Source organism: Amia ocellicauda, chromosome 9 (genome assembly GCF_036373705.1).
Source record: "Amia ocellicauda isolate fAmiCal2 chromosome 9, fAmiCal2.hap1, whole genome shotgun sequence".
Classification (NCBI taxonomy): Eukaryota; Metazoa; Chordata; class Actinopteri; order Amiiformes; family Amiidae; genus Amia; species Amia ocellicauda.
This window is the reverse complement of record NC_089858.1, coordinates 14,880,130-14,902,475: the sequence shown is the minus strand read 5'-3', so window position 1 is coordinate 14,902,475 and position 22,346 is coordinate 14,880,130. Positions and strand designations below refer to the sequence as shown.

The following is a 22,346-nucleotide window of genomic DNA, read 5'->3' as shown; positions in this document are numbered from 1 at the left end:
AGAGAAAACGCACATTTCCAAGAATGAAATAAGCCTTGGTTAAAAAAAAAATCAAACAAATCCGCCAATTGTCGTAAGGGACAGCTTTAAAATAACGCTATGCATATAAAAGCATCAAAACCCAACTGCTTAGTAATAGTGATACTAATGATGTGCAGTTTTGTATTATTATTATCATTATACTGTGACGTTGCTGTGGTGTGTCAGTGTCTCAGTTGTCTGTGGTCTCCAGTGAGCTGCTACTCTCTTTGACCATCACCGGAGTCACCAGTAGAAGTAAATAAGCTGTACCTAATTCAATTACCGGAGTTCACAGTGTTTTATAAATCAATTGGAGAAAGTGATGTTTGAAAGGGCAGACCTGCCACATCGGCTGCCCAAGTTCACGTCAGGTTCATGAAGGACAGCGTGTGCTCAGCTGTGTCCCACCGCCCCCTGACGCACGACACGCACGGCGGCCGGACTGCACTGAGGCGCAATGGCAGAAGTGCAGCCATAGAGGGAAGTGCGTGCCCTGGTCGAGGACAGCATAGCGAAAGGATTTTTAGTGGGGGGGATATATTCTACTAAGGTATGGACTATACATCACGATGCATGCATTCATTTAAATAAAATTACCATTAGTGGACTCGCTCACGACAATATCAGGACACTAAAAAATATTTCACAAAATACTTCAATATAATGATTACATTTAAGGACCAAGGTATCCCAACTTCCACAAGCCTTAGTAACATCTGGCCCACCTTTGCACGTTTTTAACGAAAAATTACTCTCAGTAAGAAACAAATGTGTATTATTATTGTAAGTGATGACACACTGGTTGTAAACCGTGAAAAAAAGAAATCCACACAAGTCAGAGTTGGTTAATAGCTTATATAGTAGCACTGAACATTTATTTCGTTTGTTTGCTGGGTGGGTTAAACATTTATACATTTTTCCTCATTACAAAATTATTTACAAAATCTATGTTTCGTCAGCCCACTGTTAAATTGAGGCACAAATGCTTTCATGTATAAAAAGCAATGCACTAATTTGGTTAGTGGTTGAGTTCTGTTTAATTGGGGTCTTTGCTGTGGAGAGGACAGTGCATCGATCAATAAACAGACACCCCTGCAGATGAAGACCATGGGGCAATGGGGTGTGATGACAGTCTTGATAGAAGCACACATTTTCACAATGCCAGATATATATACTGTACTGTCCTTTGAAGGTGCAAATATACATGTAACCAAACAGGTTGGAGGTCCTTAATACAGTTTTGTTTGCAAAACCAGTCTGATAATTTTTTTGTTTAATTTTTATTTTTATCATCACTATGTTAAACATGGGTATGCAGAGCTGCTCAGGACAAGCTATGCTGTAGGAGAGATTGAGAAAACGGAAGGATTTTCCAACTTGACCAGCCAGGAAGGGGATGCAGGAGATGGGAGCCCATCCAGAGCAGAGTCTGGAGCTGCCCCACAAGAGGAGTCATGGGTAAGGCAAAGCCTCGACTTCACCAAACTGACCAGAAAGGAAAAGGGGGCTTCCTAAAGTCCACTGTGCGCTTTTCTCAAAGGGGGGATTAACAGTGATCGCGCATCAGTAAAAACAGGCACGCCTTTCAGGAAAATATTTATTATTTTACAGTCAGCTTATATTGAAAATGAGGAAAAGCTCTTTGGGTGAAACCCTTTTCAGATGGTGTTCCGTGTTCCCTGTGGCTCTTCCAGCAGCAGCGAGCACTGCCTCTGAATGTGGAAAGTCCGTCAGTACAGCAGGCCAGCAACTCATCCCTGACTGTGTTTGGACTGGTTGTGCTGAACACAAGCACAGGGGAGACTGGGGGGAGCACGGGGCTTGAGATTCAGTGAAGGCAATTAATATTGAAACAGGGCCATGCACAAAGCTAGTGCACAGAGCCCTCCTACACGTTTGCAAGACAAATGCTTAAATAGACAAATAACGATTCCACCTGCAATAATTTCCTTATGAAGACGATTTTGTCCAATACAAAGGGGACTTGTTACCGACAGAACTTGCAACTCTCGCTAGGCAAATCAAATGGGTACCATCACACATTTGCAAAGCAGCGTGGGTAATGTTTTCCAGAGAAACGCGGGACTACAGGCCTCGAGTGGTGGCAAGAATACACCTTTCGCTAGCGTCGTGCATTCGCCACCGCAAGGAAATGGATACTTGACACTTTTCTGTAACAGAATTGTGTGTGGAATGGTGTCAATAGATTTCATTTGCTAATCAATAAAGTGCCATTTTGTACAAGACAGGTTTAAATGTACAAAGGAGCCAGAAGAAACTAAAGATGAGGTGCACTTTTCTTCCATTTCCATAGTACCTTCCTCTAACACACAGGAAGACATTTATATGTTCAATTTATAGACCAGGGAAAATAAACTTTACACTTATGTGATAATGACTCAATACACAAAGAAAAAAAAAAAATATGAGAAAACTTAAAAAGCTATAAATTTACTTCCAGCTTCCCCAGGAATTGCAGCCAAAATCCTGTCTCATATATACGTTTCGGGGTTCCCTCCAAGACATGAATCATTACTCCTCATATTACGTACAAAAACAAACTAAAAAACAGCTACTTATCAAATCCTGTTAAAGTAAACACCAAGCTGGCCAATGCTGTGGCCAAACAAATCTCCACTGCGCTGAACGTGAAACCAGTCGTCAGCCGTGCACTGAAACCTCCCTCTATTCTTCTCTCTACACTCGAAGGAGACTAGTGTGTGTCCACTGAATGACGGTTTGTCTCTGAAAGTGGTACAGCTGTGTGCACAACGTCCAAACCCCACTCATATTATTACTGCGTCAGTCTGTTGCAGTTCAGGACTCTCTGTGCGTCACTGGCTGACACTAAGCCCTGGATGCAGAATGTTTCTGGGGTGAAATTTAAAGCTTTAATATGCGCGAGTCTGAGATGAGCATCTCAGAGGTCTATATGTTTCTCCTTCTTCTCTAAGGCAACCTAAAACAGCAAGGCAATTTCAAAGACAGTTCAGCCAAATGCCATGCATTGGGGAAAAAAAAAAAAAAAAAAGTGTTTAAAACAATTCATATTCATTTGTAAAACTGTGGGGAAATTAAATGAATGAATCTGCTCCCCCCGCTTTTAAATCTTCAATAATTCAAAAAAAATATATATAGATTAATAATAATAATAATAATAATAATAATAATAATTAGGCCTTTTAGAGATCATTTGACTGTGCCGACAACGACGTTCATAGACGCTGCTGGCGTGACGGAGTCCGTGTGACGTTTCAGGCGTTCTTCACTGCGGCCGGTCCTGCTGCCTCTGGATCCTGCGCTCCGCCGCGGCCGCCAGCATCCTGCGCCGCAGCGTGAGGGAGTCCGAGCCGGGCACGTCGCTCTCCGAGGATGTCAGGCTCTCGTCCTCGTCCTCGTCTTCCGGGCTCTTGCTGAGGTACCGTCTGCAAGGTGGCGAGAGAGGAAACGCACTCAGCACCTGGCTGTCCATGACAACAAACACACAAACCACCTCACAAAAATTGATAGCATAGGCACTCCAAAGCCTTACACAGAGGTGCCAAGTATGTGGCTCGCACTTACTATCGGACTGGATTTGGTGAATGAATATATTTGTGCAGTATATGCAGTATGTCAGTATATCTGTGTGCATTTGTCTGCATCACCCCGCAAATACAGAGGAACTGAAAACTCGTCTTTGTGAACTGGCTGCAGCGAGACCCGAGACCGAACAGCTCACTCCTGACTGAGAAGTGAGAGTGACACTGTTGACACACAGCAGATTTATTTCCTGTTTGTAGCTCCAAGAGAACAGACCAAAGCCTTTTCTGTAGGATGCGACAGAAATAAATCCATAGGACCTTTGTCATGGTCAGGTGGCATACAGCCTCCCAGTTAGCACCCTGAGAGCCAAAACACACACAAGCAGAGCACACGAGTGGAGATCAGCACCAGCTAGTCTGAAACCCAGACAAGAGGGTCTCTCAGTGCACAGACATGAAGGCAGAGAGGGGTGTACCTGCGCGCCTGCTGCAACAGCTCATCCTTCCTCTGCAGCAGCATCCTTTGTCTCTCCTCTGCCGATTTAGAGAAGCGGCTGCCCCGGGCCTCGAAGTCCTCTACCTCGCTGGGCACCGCCTCGTTGCCTCCGCTGGCCCCCGCCTCCTCGGACACAGGGCCGGCTTGCAGGGCACTACGCTCACTGGGCTGAAACACACAGGCAGGGGGTAGAATCAGGGCAGGGCTGTCAAGAGCTCTACAGTCACATATACCAATACATTTTACAGTGCTGGGAAAAGCTTGCAGGCCGGCACCGAGGCTTACCTGTGTGGGGAAGGGCACCTGTATGCGCCCCTCCAGGATGTTGTCAGTGGTAATCTCCACAGAGCGCGTCAGCTGCAGGTCCTGCAGTACTAGGTGGTACGGCACCTGAGGGAACATCTCCTGAATCTGATGGGCCTGCAGGGGGAGGAGGGGACAGCGTCACCTGCCATTCCACACTGAGTTATTACAGGGCCCTCCGTTCCCGGGGGCATTTTTTTCCTAGCACACTTTTTTTATAATATAAAGATCTTTATATATGGCATTTCATATTTCTTTGTCCCTCAAAGATGTACAACCAGCTGTGTGTGTGACGGGAGGGACTGTGCACCGTGCTGTTCGTCGCCGTGACTCACCATGGCGTTGAGCTGGGAGTTGTTGGCCTGTGTTATTCCCAGGATGTTGGTGGTGTGCATCACCTCCACTGAGAAACTGGGCAGCCAGCTGGCGATGCGGGAACCTGCGCACAGCAGAACAGCGCCATCGTGATCACACAGGTAATTCATAAGCATTCGTTAATGTAAGGAGCTCAACAAGACAGAGAAACTGGCCATACATCCTTCACTTTTCAATAATTAATTAACAGGGTTACGGTCATCTGGGCCACTCAATGAATTCCAAAGCAAAATAAATAAATAAACTTGTGGGAGGGGCTCACCATCAAAGTGAAAGAAGTGGTTGTGCTGGTTGAGGTGTGGACGAGCGTCAGGCCCCGGCACCGCGCCGATGCCGTCCTCCAGCGGCTCTCTCTGCCGCTCGTCGCGTGCGCGGTTCACCTCACTGATGTTCAGGGACATGCGGCAGGTGGGGCACGAGGTGTCCTGCTCCAGCCAGGAGCGCAGGCAGGAGCTGAGGGACGCCGAGCAGCAATGAGATGGGCCAGTTCCCACCCATACAACATATTTATTTAATTTAAGATTTACTACTTTATTTCTCCGTGCAGGAAACTCACACAAACAAACAGATGAGTCCATCCATATTGTTCCATTTTTGGTTTGTGGTTTTGATTTTTGTTTCCGCACAGGTTAAGAACTGTTGGGTAGCCTCCTCGACAATGGGGAATCACTAAGCGTCTTCACAGGCAGATAAAGAACCATCTCCTGTGGGCACTCACCCCCTAAAGTGAAGATATCACTGATCAGCTACTTACTTGTGGAAGAGATGTCCGCAGGGCAGTTTGCGCGCAGCCTGCATGGAGTCCCAGCAGATGGCACAGTCATCGTTGTTCGCTGCCAGCTCTTCCGGAGTGGCCACTGCAAACCTGAGAACCCAAGACACGCAACACATAACACGCCAGGATCCACTGCTAGCACAATGCATGTGTACGCAATGTATGTGTAAGCAATCTACATCAAGAATAAAAGGACATCACGATGCAGAGAAAGGAGAAGCAGAGAAAACTGACTAAATTCAGGAAATAAAGAAATAAAGACACACAAGCCTCCCCCAACCTGTGTTCAGCACTGAGTGAGGTCCTGGCCTCGGAAGCACACAAGACCCACCCCCGCTGCTGCCCACCTGGCTTCCATGTTGCCAATGACACGGAGGTAGTTCTTGTGGCGCCGGATCCTACGTTGCACCTCGTGGAACAGGTAGCGCAGCTGCATGAAAATCACCAGGCTGGCCATCGACAGCCAGATGTTGCCGAAGAGCTGGAGAGAGTGAGAGATCAGGGTCAGGGCCACGCAATAGAGGTTTTACAATGATGACGACAAGAGCAGTGAACCTGAGAACTATTTAAAAGCAACTTTCAAAATTCCTGGAGGAGACAGTGAGATTACAGTGATTTGAAATGCACGGGTCATCTGTCTGAACAAGTATCAGATTCACCACAGCTTTACTGTGCTTCAGTTTTCAATTAAAAACAGTTACATGAACAGAATTGGCTCAGCTTGGACAGCTAGAGCAGATAACCGTGCTGTCGGTGAACTCCAGTCCAGCTGCCTGACACTGACCAGCATGTGAATGTGATGCATGAGGTCCAGGGACAGCAGGGCCAGCTCCATGGTGAAGTCAGTGTAGTACACATAGGTGCCCTTGTTCTCCCAGGTCCCTTCATGGTTGAGGTCCCACAGATGGATGGTGTATCTGGAGCAGAATCAAAATCTGCCGTCAGCAGTCACAGTGGGCAAAACATGTCTGTGGTCTGATCAAACTTTCACCCGACTCAAAGAACCAAGAACTGAGCAAGTTTTTCCTCAAGTCGCTGGTGGTTTTGGTTTGTGATACTCAGTCTGTACTTACCCATCCTTACTATTAGTGTACCCCCCCCACCCCTCCCTGTTTCTATATAATTACTTCTCCTCAATCGTGTTGTGTTACTGAAGATCTGGAGAAAGAACCTACAAGGACCTGAAGTCCGCGGTGCTAACCCAAGATGTTTCTAGTTGCACAGCCTAGTACAGGCAACCAGCTGCACAGGACACTTACCTCAAGATGACATGGCCTGTACGAACAGTGACCAGCAGACACTGGAGGGGGGGGGGAAAACAGGAGAAGAAATTAAGTGAGGTGACCAAATTCAAGTGGCTTAAATGTTTTGTACTGTATTTCATGCTTGTAATTTGTTTTTCATGCTACAATACTAACACTTCTCACTCCAGTGTATATTTTAAGCATGTGCTCAGTAGGTAATTGAGAATATCTTCCTACCTCAGCAGCCATGAAGGCTACAGTGTGCATGCTGTGTGAATATCCCACCAGGCCGCACACCACGGCCAGGCCGCAGCAGGACAGAAGCATGGACACCAGCAGGGACAGCACACGCACATGGCTGCTCATCGGAGTGGTTGGAGAGAATGACAACTGGGAGGGAGAAGCACCAGTCAAGGTTCTCGCCTCCTCTTCCTTAGGCTCAAATACACCCTTTACAGTGTTAACTGTATGATAATAAGACCACCCTGTGGACAAAATCATGAACTTCTCCCAGGTCTGAAGGGCAAAGCAAATTCTAAATGTTAAGGACCAAGTGATAGGCTACATGAAGAGCCACCTAGTCACTGACATTATAATGCTGTATGAACCGTTTACTCATTATTGAGATACTAGGACAGTCTGAAATAAACTCTGTTTTGAAGATGATTTCCACAGTGTAAAACACGGCTCTACTGCCATCACACAGGGACACAGAGCCCCGCTGGCATGCATCTCGCTCTGTGTGTCTGCGCCACTCACATATTCGAACCGATCCTTGCAGAGCTGGACCATGAGGTGCAGGAAGACCAGCACTGCAAACCACAGGCACCACATAACCACCTCCTCCACGGTCTGCACGTTCAGCACCCCAAAGATGAAGATGAACTTGTAGAAGATGAAGTTCCAGAACTTGTCCTTCAAGTGCTGCAGAAGGAATGCGTTAGACAGCATTAGTTAGGCTTGCAATGTGTCACGCTCAAGATGCACATTTAGCTGCCACTTTTCTATTTTTGCTGCTGAAGCCAAAATTGCTCAGAGCTGGTGAGATCTCAGGAGGTTTTAGATAAAGTAATATAGCCAAAGCAAAGAATTTAAACCCATGTTTAAACAATCTTTCAATCCATAAATGCAATTTTTTTAATTACGACATTCCGACTGTGTAGAGGAGCACCCCGGGAGACCACAACAGACACACCAATTCCCAAGAGACCACCACACACATGCACACAAACACGCACACCCCAATGCCCAGGAGACAAGATGTCAATGACAAATAATTTGGATTTTTTGTTTAGTGTTAAAGACTGAAAGTGGGAAAAACCTGACTTGGATGAATGTTACAACAATATTTAATCACATTTATAAAACCTGATGATTCCCCCCCTCTCATTTAAAACTGATGCAACAATGCAGCACTCTGCTGTAACTGTGTACACACAGTTGTTTTGTTTGTTCTTTTACCAAGAGAATTGGAAAACCCACAATATTTGCAATTTGCACGGCACAAAATTGTTCATGCTAAATTCGTGTATGTACTGTTAAAGCATTAATAGCTCTGTTAATTGAGGTTTTGTAAAGTGACTATTCTTCTTAAATCTGCGTCACCTTTCGAGGTGGTACCAGGGTGAGGAAAAAAGTTTCTCACCTGCCTCTCGCTGACTCTCAGGGGGCCGAAGACCATGCACTGAATCGTTTTTGCAATGAGCATCAGGAAACAGCAAGCGGTGTTCACAAGCACCTGCATGGGGGGCAGAAACAGAAAAAACAAAGATGAACACAGGACTGGAATCTGACTTGTCAATATTGAATAAATAACTCATCCATGCAGGGATCATGTTTGAAATCAAAGCCAATGCTTATTTGCAGATTACCAAAGATGAATGGAGGTGCTGGGCAGATAAACTGCAGATAGTCTTAAAGCAGTAGAACGATCTCAATACTTCATAAATTCTCATTTTAATACTGTGTGGCCATTTGTGGCCTTCATGCAGTGGTTTAGTTGGCAGGTAAGACTAACTCTCCTGCAGGGATTTTAATGCGTGTATTTAACTTCCACAACAAGCAAGCTGTAGCAACCACCTAATAAATACATAAAAACAGCGTTTATCACAAACATACCCAAACGAATAAACTGTCCGAAACCAGATGTCGCATCACTTTAGAGGCGACTCCATCCTCTGGGTTGAACACTTCAGGGTCCTGATCGGAAACGGTTCTGAAAGGGGTGTCTTCGGCCTCCGCGGTGTCGTAGGCCGGGTCGGTCACTGTGCTGTAGGCGCTGAGGAAGCTGCCCGCCAGCAGCAGCGCACTGAGGGCCGTGTAGGTCTTCAGACTGGGCCAGGGAAAGCGCTCCAGGAAGAGCAGAGGCATCCTTGCGGCAACCTAGTGTACAACTCGTAATGCGGGTTTAAATAACTATACTATTCTTGTTTTTTTAAACTTTGCAAATGTCCCAGTAAGAGACCGACAGTCTCGTCTTCTTTACTCGGCTGAAATGTCAATGGGAGATTATAGGAGCATTTAATGTACAGATTAGGGTGCAGGAGCTGCCTCACACACGGCCTCCATGGGAAACCGGATCAGATCACGGTGTAAAGCTGTCCTGCGCCATGCGTGTGCTGTGGACTATGTATCAAGTTGTGGTAAATAGGGTTTTAAAGATTCCTAGGTAAAGGGAGGGACAAACTCCGTCTCCTTCTCCAGTCCAGCTCCTCACAGGACAGCGCTCAGACGCGTTTCTTTACGGTTTACTCGGCGAGCACCGCCAGCCCTTTGCCCCGCACTAATCAGTCCGCTTGTACAGGAGCTGTGGACCACAACAGTACACACGGCTCCGCCCGCGGCTGCTGACAGGCCGGGCCTAACTTACTCTCGCAGGCTTGTCGCCGTCGCCTCTAGTATCGTGAGCACTGTTAAAAAGCACACACACATAACACACCCCGTTTCGCCCACGTATCTAGAATATTACAGAATCCTACGCGGCAGTGTTTATTTTTATTCTTCACTAGGTAGGTCTCCGATTTCTATTTCTCGGAGTTTCTATCCGCATCCATCTCTTCCGGTTAGTTTTGACGTCTCGCGAGTCCCACTTCCGCTCCGTTTAGGTACCATAGAGTTCGAGTGGCTTTTGTGTTTATTGTCTTATGATTTTTGTTCAGTTGTTGTAAACGCGTCAGAGACAGAATTGTACCAGGGCATATAACGTAATCAAAGTGGTTCATTAGCTGATACTTTTAAATGGTTAAATGCTATTCCATTGTCCAGTAAGTCTCCAGCCACTTTAGTATTATGAGACCTTGCAGGGTAAAATTTTAGATTCTAATGTCATAGATTAATTTAATCTATAAGTATTCTTTTTATTGCTTTTTTACATTGTTTTTCCCCAGTGAATGTACGCTAAATGTTGGGCTAAAACAGATTGAGTAGCAGATAGCTTAAATTTTTGATATTGACTAAGTTAAAGGTTCTGGCTACTGGCTGACTTAAAATGTCAAAATCGTGAAGGACTATGTTTTATCAGAAAAAATAGAAATCTTTGAGACACATTTTTTTTTTTTAAATGCAGACAAAAACAGAAAATGTGCTTTACAACATTGCAATCTCATTTGAAGCTTTCAGCATGAATTTTCTTTTTTTACGTTTCAATAGTTTTCTTGCTACAGCTCCGGGCAAAAACATGCTGTTCCACTGCTCCAAAGCCCTGTATTTAAGAACATTATCATCACACAAATACTAATACTAGAACTAAGGTATTAAAATGTTATTGTGAAAGAAGATAAAACACATATTTCATATTTGAACTGTTCCACTTCCATACATGTAATCTTGAAAGGGAAATTGTTTGTTTTGAAATTACACTTTTGTTCTATTATGATATGATATATATTTTTTTGTTTGTTTGTTTGAGTGAGGAAGTGTTATTATTATTAAAGAAACAAAAACAGTTAAGGAGTTTTGAACTTAAAACTCCCCAAAAAGGACAACCAAAAAACTGAATGCATATATAACTAGATGATCTCAGTTTTCTGGAAAATGCCTTTTTTGTTCTTCCTTTAAATGGTACTGTATCTGTGGCTTCATCTCTTGTTATGATTTGTCTGTCTGTTACTCATCAAGTTTCAAGATTTAAGTTTAGGGAAGCAAAACTGACTTAATTTTGCTTACACAGAAGAAATAGTCATGATCTGAGAATTGTGTTTTGTTTTCCTCTCAGTCACACGGGGCATGAAGATGAACGGCTCGTTTAGCTCTGATGGCAACGTTACTGAGCCCGGGGAGTGGGCTGCAGGCCGAACAGTGGCCTCTGTGATCCTGGGCCTGTCTTTCTTGGTTGGCACTCCAGGGAACCTGCTGGTGATCTGGACCATCCTGCGACATGTCCAGCCACGCTCCCACACCGTGCTGCTCATCCTCAACCTGGCAGTCGCTGACCTTCTGGTCCTCATCACACTGCCCCTGTGGATCTATTCCCTGGCGGATGCCTGGGTGTTCGGGGAAGCCGCCTGCAAAGCCATGGTCTATGTCATCTACGCCTGCATGTACAGCAGCGTGTTCCTCATCTCCACCATGAGCGTGGAGCGCTGTGTGGCCATCCTGTACCCCTTCGCCCTGCACGGCTGGAGGAAGGAGGGGGTGATGGCCAAGGTGCTGGTTGTCATTTTGGTCCTGGCCTTCATCTTCAGCATCCCTGTCATCCTCACACAAAGGGTGGATGTGACAGCAGGGAAAGAAGAATGCACGTACCGGAACTACACTTCGGACAGCCAGGAGATTTCTTGCCTGGTGCTCGAGACCTCGGTGGGCTTTATCTTTCCCTTCAGCATCCTGTTGGTGTGTTATAGCCAGGTGGGGAGGCGGCTGAAGCAGATGACCCTCAGGAACAAGCACAGATCCATAGCTCTAATCACCAGTGTGGTGGTGGCCTTCGCCGTGCTCTGGTTTCCTCATCACGTGCTCAATGTGCTCAGTGTGGTCTCGCTGCTGCTAGAGGATTCGGAGGCCCTGGATGATTTCCTGGGTAGTGCATTCTTCTTATCTGGGGCACTGGCCTTCATCAGTAGCTGCATCAACCCCCTGCTGTACTCCTTTGCTGCCCGCCGGTTTCAGAGCAGCTTGAAGGAGACCAAGCTGTCCCGGCTTTTCCAGGACATTGCCACCAACACCTCCCAGTTCAAGGGGACGGCCAGCAGCCTGACTTCAGAAAGGCAGAATGCTGCTGAACTCGCTCTTGACACTGTAGTGTAGTACAGCAGCCAAACCCTGTTCTCCAGGAGAGCAAGCTCTGGTTCTACAAGGAAGCACCAGAAAAGACAATGAAGTGCTGGAGCTGTGGAGGTCATGGAGAAAAGAAGTCCAGGTCTTCTTTGTATTGCTGGCACAAGCCTTGCATAGAGATCTGCTTCATTTTATGTCATGCAATGTGGAGATTACTGTGTTGCAATGTTATATGACCTGATCACTTTTTTCATTCACCATCTGAAAAGAAAAATAAAGACATTTCTTAATTGGTAATTGTGGCTGAATGTTCATTAGTTTAAGTATGTTGTTCTAGTGGAAGCAATAGCACTAGCTGGTGAAATATCAAATAAGTCGGGATCTTTCATCTTGTGGATTCAAGGCAAACAAAGCTGTGTGTGTTGGGGGTATATATGCATACCTTTCGATTAGGGAACACAAATTGAATTCAATCATTCTGTATAAGATGGGTGATATTAAAAGCGTATTTGTTAAGTCAACAAATGGGTAATAACTGGGGAACTGTTTTAAAAAAAACATTCCATTGTTCTCATACACAATTTAAAATTACATTCTATAAATACTTGATTTACAAATCTATTAAAACACAATTATACATTTATTTAGGGTTGACAAATGGGAACAATGTGTGCTTTTGCAATAACCTGGAAATAAACACTATTGGATGCTAATCAGTGGCAGGATAATCAAAATCCATGAATGCTTTATTAGGACATTCCAGAAGACAAGGCATGTACACACCACCTGCATGCCTCAAGCATTGCCATCTGAATTGCTACCTCATTCCTCAGGCATCTCTCGCCATACATCTCTTATTGCAGTGTGAGACAGACCCCTGTTTGTTGCATTCCAGAGCAAAAGGGGATGGTGACGGGTGACTCTCTGCACAGTTTATCTTTCCATCATCTTGGAACAAAAAGTGCAGACCTGTGACACGCACCGTTCATTTGAATAAGTAACCAAATATGAATGTACTTCAAAATACGATCGAGAATGTAGGCAGATCGTGAGTCTCTGAACACAATGAGACATTGAAAAGGGCTGTCTGGACAGTGGGCAGCTTTGTTTTCATGTACTACCTATGGACACAGGTCGTTCTGGAAAGATCAGAGCTTAACAATGCAGCAAGGCCAGAGTGAGATGTTTTAAATTGAATTTGTACTTTAACGTTTAGAGATTTATTAATCCATAAATGCTTGTACGATTGTGGGATTTACAGAGATGATACTTTTGTGTCATAAATCCTTTATGACGTTTAGCAGGTGTTGGAACAGAAATAGCAAATTAAAAATAAATGTGTTTGTTTCCAAAGCATCTTAGTGAAGCTATATATTTCCCACAGCTTTCCCTGAAATGGCAGTTCCTCACTCTTCGTTGGCATTGGTTACCTGTCACTGTCTGTTTCTGTCTGACTTAGACCTGTTTACGTCCTTAAAGCCTGAATCATCATCATCATCATCATCATCATCACCTCTCTCTCTCACATACACACAGTCCGTTCTCTCTCTCTCTCTCTTTGTGGCTACGTGTTAAAATCAGACCTTTTCCTCTGTGGTGCTCAGTCCGGCTAAAGGGAAGTGAGTAAGAGCTGTGTGTGCTGAGCTCTCCCCGATTAGAGCCGCACGACTACCAGCAGACGGCTTCGGCACTCTCTCAGGGGCCAGAAATCACAACAAAAAGACAACCAAACTAAGGCACTGACAATGGATTCAGAAGATTCTCCCTGGCAGACATGGGTGGCTTGTGTAATTCTGGGACTGTCTTTCCTGGTGGGCACTCCAGGGAACCTGCTGGTGATCTGGACCATCTTGCGGCACATCCGGCCGCGCTCCCACACTGTGCTGCTCATCCTCAACCTGGCTGCCGCTGACCTGCTAGTCCTCATAACGCTGCCCCTGTGGATCTACTCCCTGGCGGATGCCTGGGTATTCGGCCAGGCCGCCTGCAAAGCCATGGTGTACGTCATCTATGCTTGCATGTACAGCAGCGTGTTCCTCATCTCCACTATGAGCGTGGAGCGCTGCGTGGCTGTCCTGCACCCCTTCGCCCTGCACGGCTGGAGGAAGGAGGGGGTGATGGCAAAGGTGCTGGCTGTCATTTGGGTCCTGGCCTTCGTCTTCAGCATCCCCGTCATCCTCACACACACCGTGGATGAAGAAGACGGGAGGATGCAGTGCACGTTCAGGCAGTATGCTTCCAATGCCCAGGAGATTGTTTGCCTGGTGCTCGAGACCTTGCTGGGATTTATCTTGCCCTTCTTCATACTGTCAGTGTGCTACAGCTGTGTGTGGAAGAGGATAAAGCAGATGACTTTCAAGTCCAAGCAGAAATCCACAGCCTTGATTGTCAGTGTGGTGATCGCTTTTGCCTTGTGCTGGTTGCCGCACCATGTGTGTAACGTCCTGTCTTTAGTGTCTCTGCTACTCCATGGAAATAACAAGAAAGTTGCTGATAATCTAGAAGACACCAGACTAATGCTGCACTATATCTCCGCAGCTTTAACATTCGTGAGCAGCTCTGTTAACCCCGTGTTGTACGCCTTCGCCGCTCGCAAGTTACGAAGCAGCTTCCGAGACTCTGGGATCAGAAAGCTTCTTCGCCACATCTCTAGCTCCAGCATGAACGAGGGGACCAACGAGCTAACGTTCGTGTCGAGAAGACTGAGCTCTCAGACTGACCAAGTCAACTGCAACACTGCTTCATCAATCCACCTGGCTGTTTGATCACTGTGTGCTTCTGGTGGTATGTCAAAGATTCTCACTTAACATTCATGTGAAGCAAGACTGAAATGCAAATATCAAAGGCTTGTTTATACACATTTTTCTTTGTCTTACAGAACTTTATATTTCTGTGCCTTTCCTACGGTTGCCTACACGACCACTTGATGTTTAGTGTATTACCTTTCATGTAATATTTTAATTTTAATGTAAATAGCTTTTTATGATGTTTTTATTTTTGCAATTAGTTTTAACTGTTCAAAAATGTCCAGTCAGCTTGGTGTGGTGAGTCGATGAGTCAGTGCCAGTATGCAAGATTGTATGCCTGTCAGTAACTGTACAAATATCAGTTTCATGTAAGGATAATTTAATGATTTGTTAACAAATGTTTTTAAAAAGGAATGTGTTATTTTGAATGTTTTCTTTTTTCTTTTTCTTTATAGTTTTCTTTAACATATAGTCTGTTCTAGAACCATAAATATGATTATGCCTGTAAGCTGTAAAGTATAAATCACAGTAAGGAAACCAAGTCTCAAGTTCAGTGTTATTATGAAAGTAGTCTGTTGCTCAACTCCTTGGGTTTATTTTTGATCCTGCTTACATGGTAAGATAGAGTTTCACATTGTGCTCTGTGCTGAAATGATGCTGACAAAGAGCTTTATGTTGTCTGTAAGCTTTAGCACAATTAGCATTGGAGTCTTTCACACCTGTTTCATAGTGGTTAATCTGAGAGAAGCCCTGGTCCCATTTCTCAGTACAATATAAGACCAGCAACTGCCAGTGTGTCATTTCTGGGGTTTTTACTCTATTTGTGTTCTGCTTGTCATATTCAACATGTTCCTTTTGTTACGTTTCTATCCGCACAGACTCCAAGGGACATGTTTAAGTTCAATGAGGTTTAGTTTGTTATTTAGTCTCTGTGCAGTTCCTGACAGAACACAGCAGGGAGTATGGGCACATCCTTTCATCTATGGCAGGGGATTATGCTGTTAATGTATCTTGGGCAAGGTCCCATTAAAAGTGATTAAACTATCATTAAAGATGTGTATCACCATATTGCAACACTAATAAGAGTTACTTTATGGTGAGGTATTTTGTGTTGTTATTTTTCTGATATAAAATATATATAATGCAAACATCAACCTTGTTGTTGTCCAGCTTGTTTATTTTTTCCATCTCTCTTCTTATCTGTATTCCTGGCTAAATTGGTGCCAGAATCAAGTCAACTCTGTGTTATATCTATTAAGAACTTCACTCGGCTATAGATTGGTCACCGATAAAGTAATAGACAACTCACTGGTACAATATGAAATAGAAAGAGCTTTTCTTCTCCAGTGGTGCTCAGGGTTAATGCCACTTTCAATATTGAGGAAGTTTACAGACAGAAACAAATTTGTACTAGAAAGTCAGCCGGGAGAGCTGCAAATCCAGGGAACTTCTCCTTTCCAATTCCTGTTTGTGTACTGTGGCAAACTCTTCTGACAGATGTTTTCAGTTATAAAGGTTAATGATATTATGAGTGAATATCTGAAAATGTGATTCCCTCTCTGTTGATTACTAAGAAACACATTTTAAAAACAATAAAAAAGAAAACAACAAACACTTTTTACATTTAAAAAAAATTGTGTATGAACATACTGATTTGCAATGGAAATATTATGAACCTGATTAAAATATGGAAGATAACACCCCTATAATTCTGAAAGTACAATCATGCACACAGCAACAGTTGCATCACAGTGATTTCTGTGAGTGGCTGTTACTGTACATTCCACCTGACAGTGACATGCCAAGCCATGGCCAGCGGGGGGCACCAGCTCATTTCTATTACACTGCAGTACACCTCAGAGCTCATGCAGGTACATAATGCTTTGTGTTGCACTGAGGTCATTTCAGCTGGGGAAGTGTGGTAAGAGGAAGGCTGTGAACGGTGTGTTATTTGTCACTCTGCATGCGATGGGAACTGCAGTGTGTTGCGCCAGGAGGTGCGGTATAAGGCCTGGATTACACAGTACTCAGCTGTCATTTAGAGAGGGATGAGATTTTCCTGTATGAGGACCAAGAGAGGGACCAGTGCAAGAGCACCAATTGAGCCCACCCACAACGGCTCTGCCCTTCTCCCTTACAGACAAACCATTTTATCTATAAACTGAGTTGTTGGAAGTTGATGTTTCATCTCATATGCCTGTCCCCAAACCAATTTACAGCTGTCACAAAACATATGTCTCACTTGAAATAAGTGCAAGAAGCCCTCACTGTGCATATACACAGCTCCTCCACCCGTAGTGACAATGAGGGAGCGCTTCGGCATCGGGAACCGGACTTTCCAGTTTAGCTTGAACTGCAACAACAGATTCTCCTGGAATTGGAGGGCAGACAGTACAGTTCCACACCTCTGGTTCACTGCTGTGGTTTGAGCTGGGCTCCAAGGGCCCCGCATGAGCTTCACTGCCTCCTCTAGCACAGTGCCCTGCCATTCCTCTCCTCTCGCTGCTGAGCGTTTGGTGAATACAGACACTGACTTTAGGAGACGCATGGCAGAGCCTCAGGCAGTCTCTGTGTTTGTTTTTGTTTGTTGTATTATTTGAAATGCGTGAGAATATACCTGGATGGCTTAATATTTCCCTTAGAAGTGTAAGGTAACAGGTGTGTGTGTGTACCTTTTTGTGTTTTACTAGGTTTAGTAGGCAGGAGTGTGCATTTGCATACATTCGATGTTTATATACTTCTGTGTGGGTGTTTGCGTTAATGTGTGTGTTTGTGTATGTGTGTGTGTTGTTGTACGTGTGTGTATATAAATGTGTGTGTTAATGCATGTGTGTTTTGTGTATGTGTGTATGTGCTTGTGTGCGTGTGCGTGTATGTGAATGTGTGTGTGTGTGTGTGTGTGTATGTTTGCGAGTGTCTACATGTTTGTTCCTTCAGGGAAGCTCTGCATCTGTGGAGAAACTGTGTTGGCAGTTATTCTCTGCGCTTCACTAGAAGAGCTGAGCGGCTGCAGCCAGGCTGAGAGAGATGGGCAGGGTCTGGCACCGAGCCAAGCTCCGCACACAGGAGAGGCCCCTGGTTCCCACAGTCCCCCTGACTGCAGAGCAGGGACCGCGTAAGAGGAAGGTGTACTTCAGTTTCCTCTTAGCTTTCCCTTGAATGTAAAACTGAGTTGCTCATTAGCTTACTTCACTAGAACCAAGTTCGCTGCTGCAATAAAGAAGAAGCTCCTGTTTTAATATTCAGGTTGTTGGACATTACTTACGTGTGTGTTAGCAGCTGGGGCACGGGTGTGAAATATGCAACATCAGAATACATTGTAATGCACTGCACCAGGCTTTAAAAAAAATTATTAAGTAAAACATCACTGCATTATATTGACAGGTTTAATGGCAAATATTGGCAGAAATATTCTTTATTTGATTTTTTAAAGCTGATCTATCATCCCTCGCTCAGCTGGTGAAATCTGCACAGCTCCAGACAGCTGTTCCCAGATCAGAAAGTAAGGAGACCCCTCTGAAGGTTTCTGACTTTTTTACACCATTTCAAAGTGAGCATTTGCTTTGTCTGTACAATCGTTTCCCACAGGCTTTACCGCACCGCTTTACCACTCTGTTTTACTACACTTCACTGTGGCCTCCTGCGGCTCCAGCTCTTTTTACCGCACCTTATTTGTAAAGAGTGCTTGCTCATTAAGTCTGATCTGACCAAAATATCAAAAAGTGTTTATCGAAGAGGATTTTACCCATGACTCATGTGGGGCTGGGTTCCCTGTGCAGCTGGGTGTACCTGGGAACTCTCTGGCTCATGGTGGCTCCACCTCCATCGCGGCCCACACACCGCCTGTCTGCATGCACCGGCATGCCTGGCTCAGCCGAGGGGGGGCGACTGCGTTGTGGGAGTGGCTGCAGTGATATAAGGCACAGAACAGGTTAAACCCGAACGAGTACAGAGCCGTTGACATTGACATTCACAATTCCTCAGAAGACCAGCTTCTCCGCCTCTGAGCTGTGGGAGATAGAATGGAGTCTGTCAGTAAGTCCTGGTTCCTTTCACACTCCGGAAAACAGAAAGACAGGGAGCCTCCAGGAACAAAAGCCCTTTGGAGGCCCATAACTGTGTTTCCCCTTGTGTTGCTTTTCTGCATTCATACCAAGGGTTCTGTGATTCCAAGTAATATGTCTTTACATTTGTGTTTGACCTCGGGCCAAACTCCTAACTCTGATTTGTAACATGGCTTTTGAATGCTTTTGTGATTATTTATTTATGGTTGTGGCTTCAAGCACGTCAATGGTTTGAAATGTTGAATAAAGAGCAAAAAAAATAATAATGTGTCCCTAATCTTTCTATCAGTTGGCACAACCTCAAACACTGCTGCCCCAAGCATCTCCTTAATGCAACCTTCAGATATGCTGATATCAATGAATACTGGCCTAACTTTAGTTCTGCAGAAAGAGTGGCTTTCAAAAAACTGGACAGCTCAGACAGAAATGTTGCAAGACTGGCCTTTACCGAATTTAAGGAATGACTATAAAGAAATATTGCTGTGAATTGCAATATTGATTTACACCAGCAATAAACCCCACATCGAGCTGTTTGGAGCCCCCCACCTGCTCTCTGTGTCATTAATATTTCAAGATGTGGAAACCTCTTACAGGTAGTGTGAAACAGTTTTAAATTACACGATCAGGTGGTGATTGGATCAAAAGTACGGAGCTGGTGAATAATGAGTGAGGAGGAGGTGGGCTGGATGCAGAGGAGGCACAGAGGTTATCACACTCTGAATTAGAGAACCTGCTTATTTACTCAGTTCTCTCCCCAGTTAAGGACTCCAGGGTTCGAGAAGTGTGGAGTTTAAAAACGACCTGTGAGCAGAGAGAGAGGGAGGGAGGGATAGTTGAGTGAGTGGGGAGGTAAGTTATCAATTTCATATCTGAGTGACAGCCTCAGCCCAGGGCTCCCTGCTGCCTGCCTGCCCCTGCCTGACAGACAGTAGGTGAGCTGCTTGAACAGGAAAAGGAGATTTTGTGAGAGTATAAATCCTGGCTGCTTGCCTGTCACTGGGAGCAGAGAAGCACAAAGATACACAGAGTGGGCTCCTCTGTGTAGCCTGAACGCTGGTTCCTGAGCATAGCACTGTTCCTGCTTACTGTAACAGTCCAGACCATCCTTCCACATCTTCCTCAATGTAGTTCTGTGAAAGGATTGATCCTAAACACTTAGATCACTTTAATGTTAAAAAAATATATCTGAGCGAAGTCAAGTACAAATTGACAGCACTCCAAAAACATGGCAGATCCCAGGAAAAAAAAAATGAAGCCATGGGTCAATACATGAACTTCCTGATTTGACCGACGCGCAGAAACATAGTGCGTGCCAGTAACTGTGGCATATCTCCCTGTAGCAATCAGGTTCGAAGCTGCCGAGCAGGTCGGCCTATGCAAATGCCGAGTGAAAGACTGCCCTTGTTGTTTTAGTATGACCCTGCGTTCCATCTGTGATCTGTCCTTCCCTGCTGTGTAGAGTGAAAAGAAAAGGCTGAGAATGTAAAGCAACTGAAACGCTGTTTCCAGAGTGTGCTGCTGCTGCCCAGGGCTGTCTCTCTCAGGCCTTGCGTGCCTCTAGTCTGTTGGGAGCCTTCGTGTCTCGACTCGACCAGCTTTCGCTTTTCCTTCTCTTTGTCTCCTGCTGTGTTCCTCTCCCATGCTGCTGAGAGCACACCCTGCATACCAGTGCTGTGGCCTTGGGGCCATGTGGAGCTGCGGGGGGAGCTCTCAGGCCTGGCTGGCAGTGCAGGAGTCCAGCTCTCTTGTCCCGGCACTCTGTACCAGCTTTCTGCACGATCCCTCGCTCTCCTGAGTCTTACAGTCTAGAGGCTCCAGATATCTTGACACACAAGGCCCAAGACCTAAACTGCCCCCCCTCCTAAGCCCATACTGAAAACTTATCTAAATCCTAACCCTAACCTTATAAAGTAGTATTTTGAAGCCTGTAGGAACTGACAATATCCTGATTATCTTGCACAGTATGGGAGGGGGATGCACTGCCATAGTGCTCACCGAGGAAAGGCACTATATAACACAGAGGAAGTACTGAAGCCCCACTCCTGCAGAATTGCTAACATTTGGGTGCAGTTCTACAGCAAAAACTGTAGAAGCACAAGTGAGGGCCAGCAGAATCATATTTGTGCTTTTGTTGCATGTGATTTGATATCAAGGGGTGTGGGTTAAAGGAGAGCAGTTCAGTAGTGTGAGAGGATCACAGACAGCCGGCCCTCCCCATAACACCCTGTGAAGTTCCAGGACGCCCTCCGCCTGCCGGCCTGACTGTCCTGAGGCAGGGTGGGGCTGATGTCTCTGCTTTTCATCTGCCCTTAATGGCCTTGAAGACCACAGCCCTAGTTTTTCTGTGTTGCCTGAGCTCAGAGCACCTGAGGAATTCGCAGGGATGTTTTGATTATTTTTTTTCAGGGCTCAACAACAAAGGTGGTTGTGGGGGGGGGGCAGCAGACAGAGACAATAGCCCTGTCTCTGGCGTGGTCCCCCTGGGGGCAAGGCCACTCCCACCTGCAGCCAGTGGTTGGGGAGTGGGGGTGCTCAGAGGGGGGCAACAGGGCAGGCTGTGCATGTGTATGACACTGAAACTCAGACACGGGGGGAATCCTCACAGTCAGGGTGTCACACAGTGGAGCCTTGGGATGGGTACGTTATTGTGGGGTATGTTAGGATGGTCAGCCACCCTCACTGCATGGGAGAACTGAGAAGGAGGATTTCACTGTGGTATTCCTTTTTCAACAGCTCTCGGGCTGCTGACATCCTTTCTCTCTTTCTATCCCTCTCACAGTGCAGTGCTCAGAGGTGTCATTGTGTCCTGGCTCTCTTAGCTCATCATTAATGCACAGGGTGTGAGTCCACAGTAACAGCAGCTCATTTGTTAACATTGTCGTCTGCTGTGTAATTGTGTTCGGTCTGTTCACTAATGCATGTCTCTTGTTAAAGGCACATTGCATTATTGATAGAGGACAGCCCACGCCCCCCCACGCCCCGCCACACAGCACTTTCACACACTGCTTTTCCTCTCCAGTTATTTAAAGATCAAGTTTCTTCAAAATATTTTTTCATGCCTTTATTTCTGCATGAATAATAATAACAACAAATAAAAAATTATATATAGCAACTTGACACTTGAATGTGCAGAACAAGGACAACATCTGATGGGTTGTCTGTGCTTGAGGGAATTCATGCAAATTAACTGAAGTAGAAAGATACAATAAAACACAAGTAACTGTATTCTACCTTTGGTTTTATGGAAACAACACAAAGCTTAAGAAAAGAATAGTAGCCCAGCCAGAACACTCCTGTATAAAAGAGTACTGCCCCAAACAATGGGAAAAGCACGGTAAAGTGCAGGAAAGCAAAGTGAAACCTGGGAAGACTGGGAAGAGCTATAGTATAGTAAACCAGGATACTCGTTTATTTCTTAGCCCTTACCCAGGGCAACTTACTAATTTCACAAGGCGAAGCATGGCAGAAGACATGTCCACATGCTGTAAAGCTTTGAGGAACTTATACTGTGTGTAAACCTCCAGAAGGGACTATCTCACCTGTGGAGCGAACACCTGCAGCAGGCAAGGTCAGTGTGTCTGTG

The 22,346-nt window shown here is 45.3% G+C and overlaps 3 protein-coding genes across 5 annotated transcripts; 2 read left to right on the top strand and 1 right to left on the bottom strand.

The window, feature by feature from the left end:
• Window positions 1–862: 862 nt before the first annotated feature.
• On the bottom strand, window positions 863–9,804 carry LOC136758763 (E3 ubiquitin-protein ligase AMFR). Of its 2 annotated transcripts, XM_066713397.1 has the most exons (13): window positions 8,857–9,802; window positions 8,384–8,476; window positions 7,498–7,662; window positions 6,976–7,128; window positions 6,754–6,794; window positions 6,279–6,411; window positions 5,842–5,975; window positions 5,474–5,584; window positions 4,982–5,172; window positions 4,680–4,783; window positions 4,327–4,461; window positions 4,022–4,209; window positions 863–3,446 (listed from the first exon to the last, which is right to left on the bottom strand). In XM_066713397.1, exons 1-13 carry the CDS (start codon window positions 9,106–9,108, stop codon window positions 3,287–3,289), a joined length of 1,860 nt encoding a protein of 619 aa, XP_066569494.1. In that variant the 5' UTR covers window positions 9,109–9,802; the 3' UTR covers window positions 863–3,286. The 2 variants fall into 2 exon arrangements, with proteins under 2 accessions (XP_066569494.1, XP_066569493.1); XM_066713396.1 differs by having other exon boundaries at window positions 4,022–4,461; window positions 8,857–9,804.
• A 71-nt stretch (window positions 9,805–9,875) lies between these two features.
• Window positions 9,876–12,482, top strand: LOC136758765 (leukotriene B4 receptor 1). 2 transcript variants are annotated; one of them, XM_066713400.1, is made up of 2 exons: window positions 9,876–10,001; window positions 10,952–12,482. In XM_066713400.1, exon 2 carries the CDS (start codon window positions 10,963–10,965, stop codon window positions 11,980–11,982), a length of 1,020 nt encoding a protein of 339 aa, XP_066569497.1. In that variant the 5' UTR covers window positions 9,876–10,001; window positions 10,952–10,962; the 3' UTR covers window positions 11,983–12,482. The 2 variants fall into 2 exon arrangements, with proteins under 2 accessions (XP_066569497.1, XP_066569496.1); XM_066713399.1 differs by lacking the exon at window positions 9,876–10,001 and adding an exon at window positions 10,377–10,487.
• A 1,046-nt stretch (window positions 12,483–13,528) lies between these two features.
• LOC136758761 (leukotriene B4 receptor 1) lies at window positions 13,529–15,853 on the top strand. Its single transcript, XM_066713393.1, has one exon. The coding sequence runs from the start codon at window positions 13,698–13,700 to the stop codon at window positions 14,715–14,717; it is 1,020 nt and encodes a 339-aa protein (XP_066569490.1). The 5' UTR covers window positions 13,529–13,697; the 3' UTR covers window positions 14,718–15,853.
• Window positions 15,854–22,346: the final 6,493 nt, after the last annotated feature.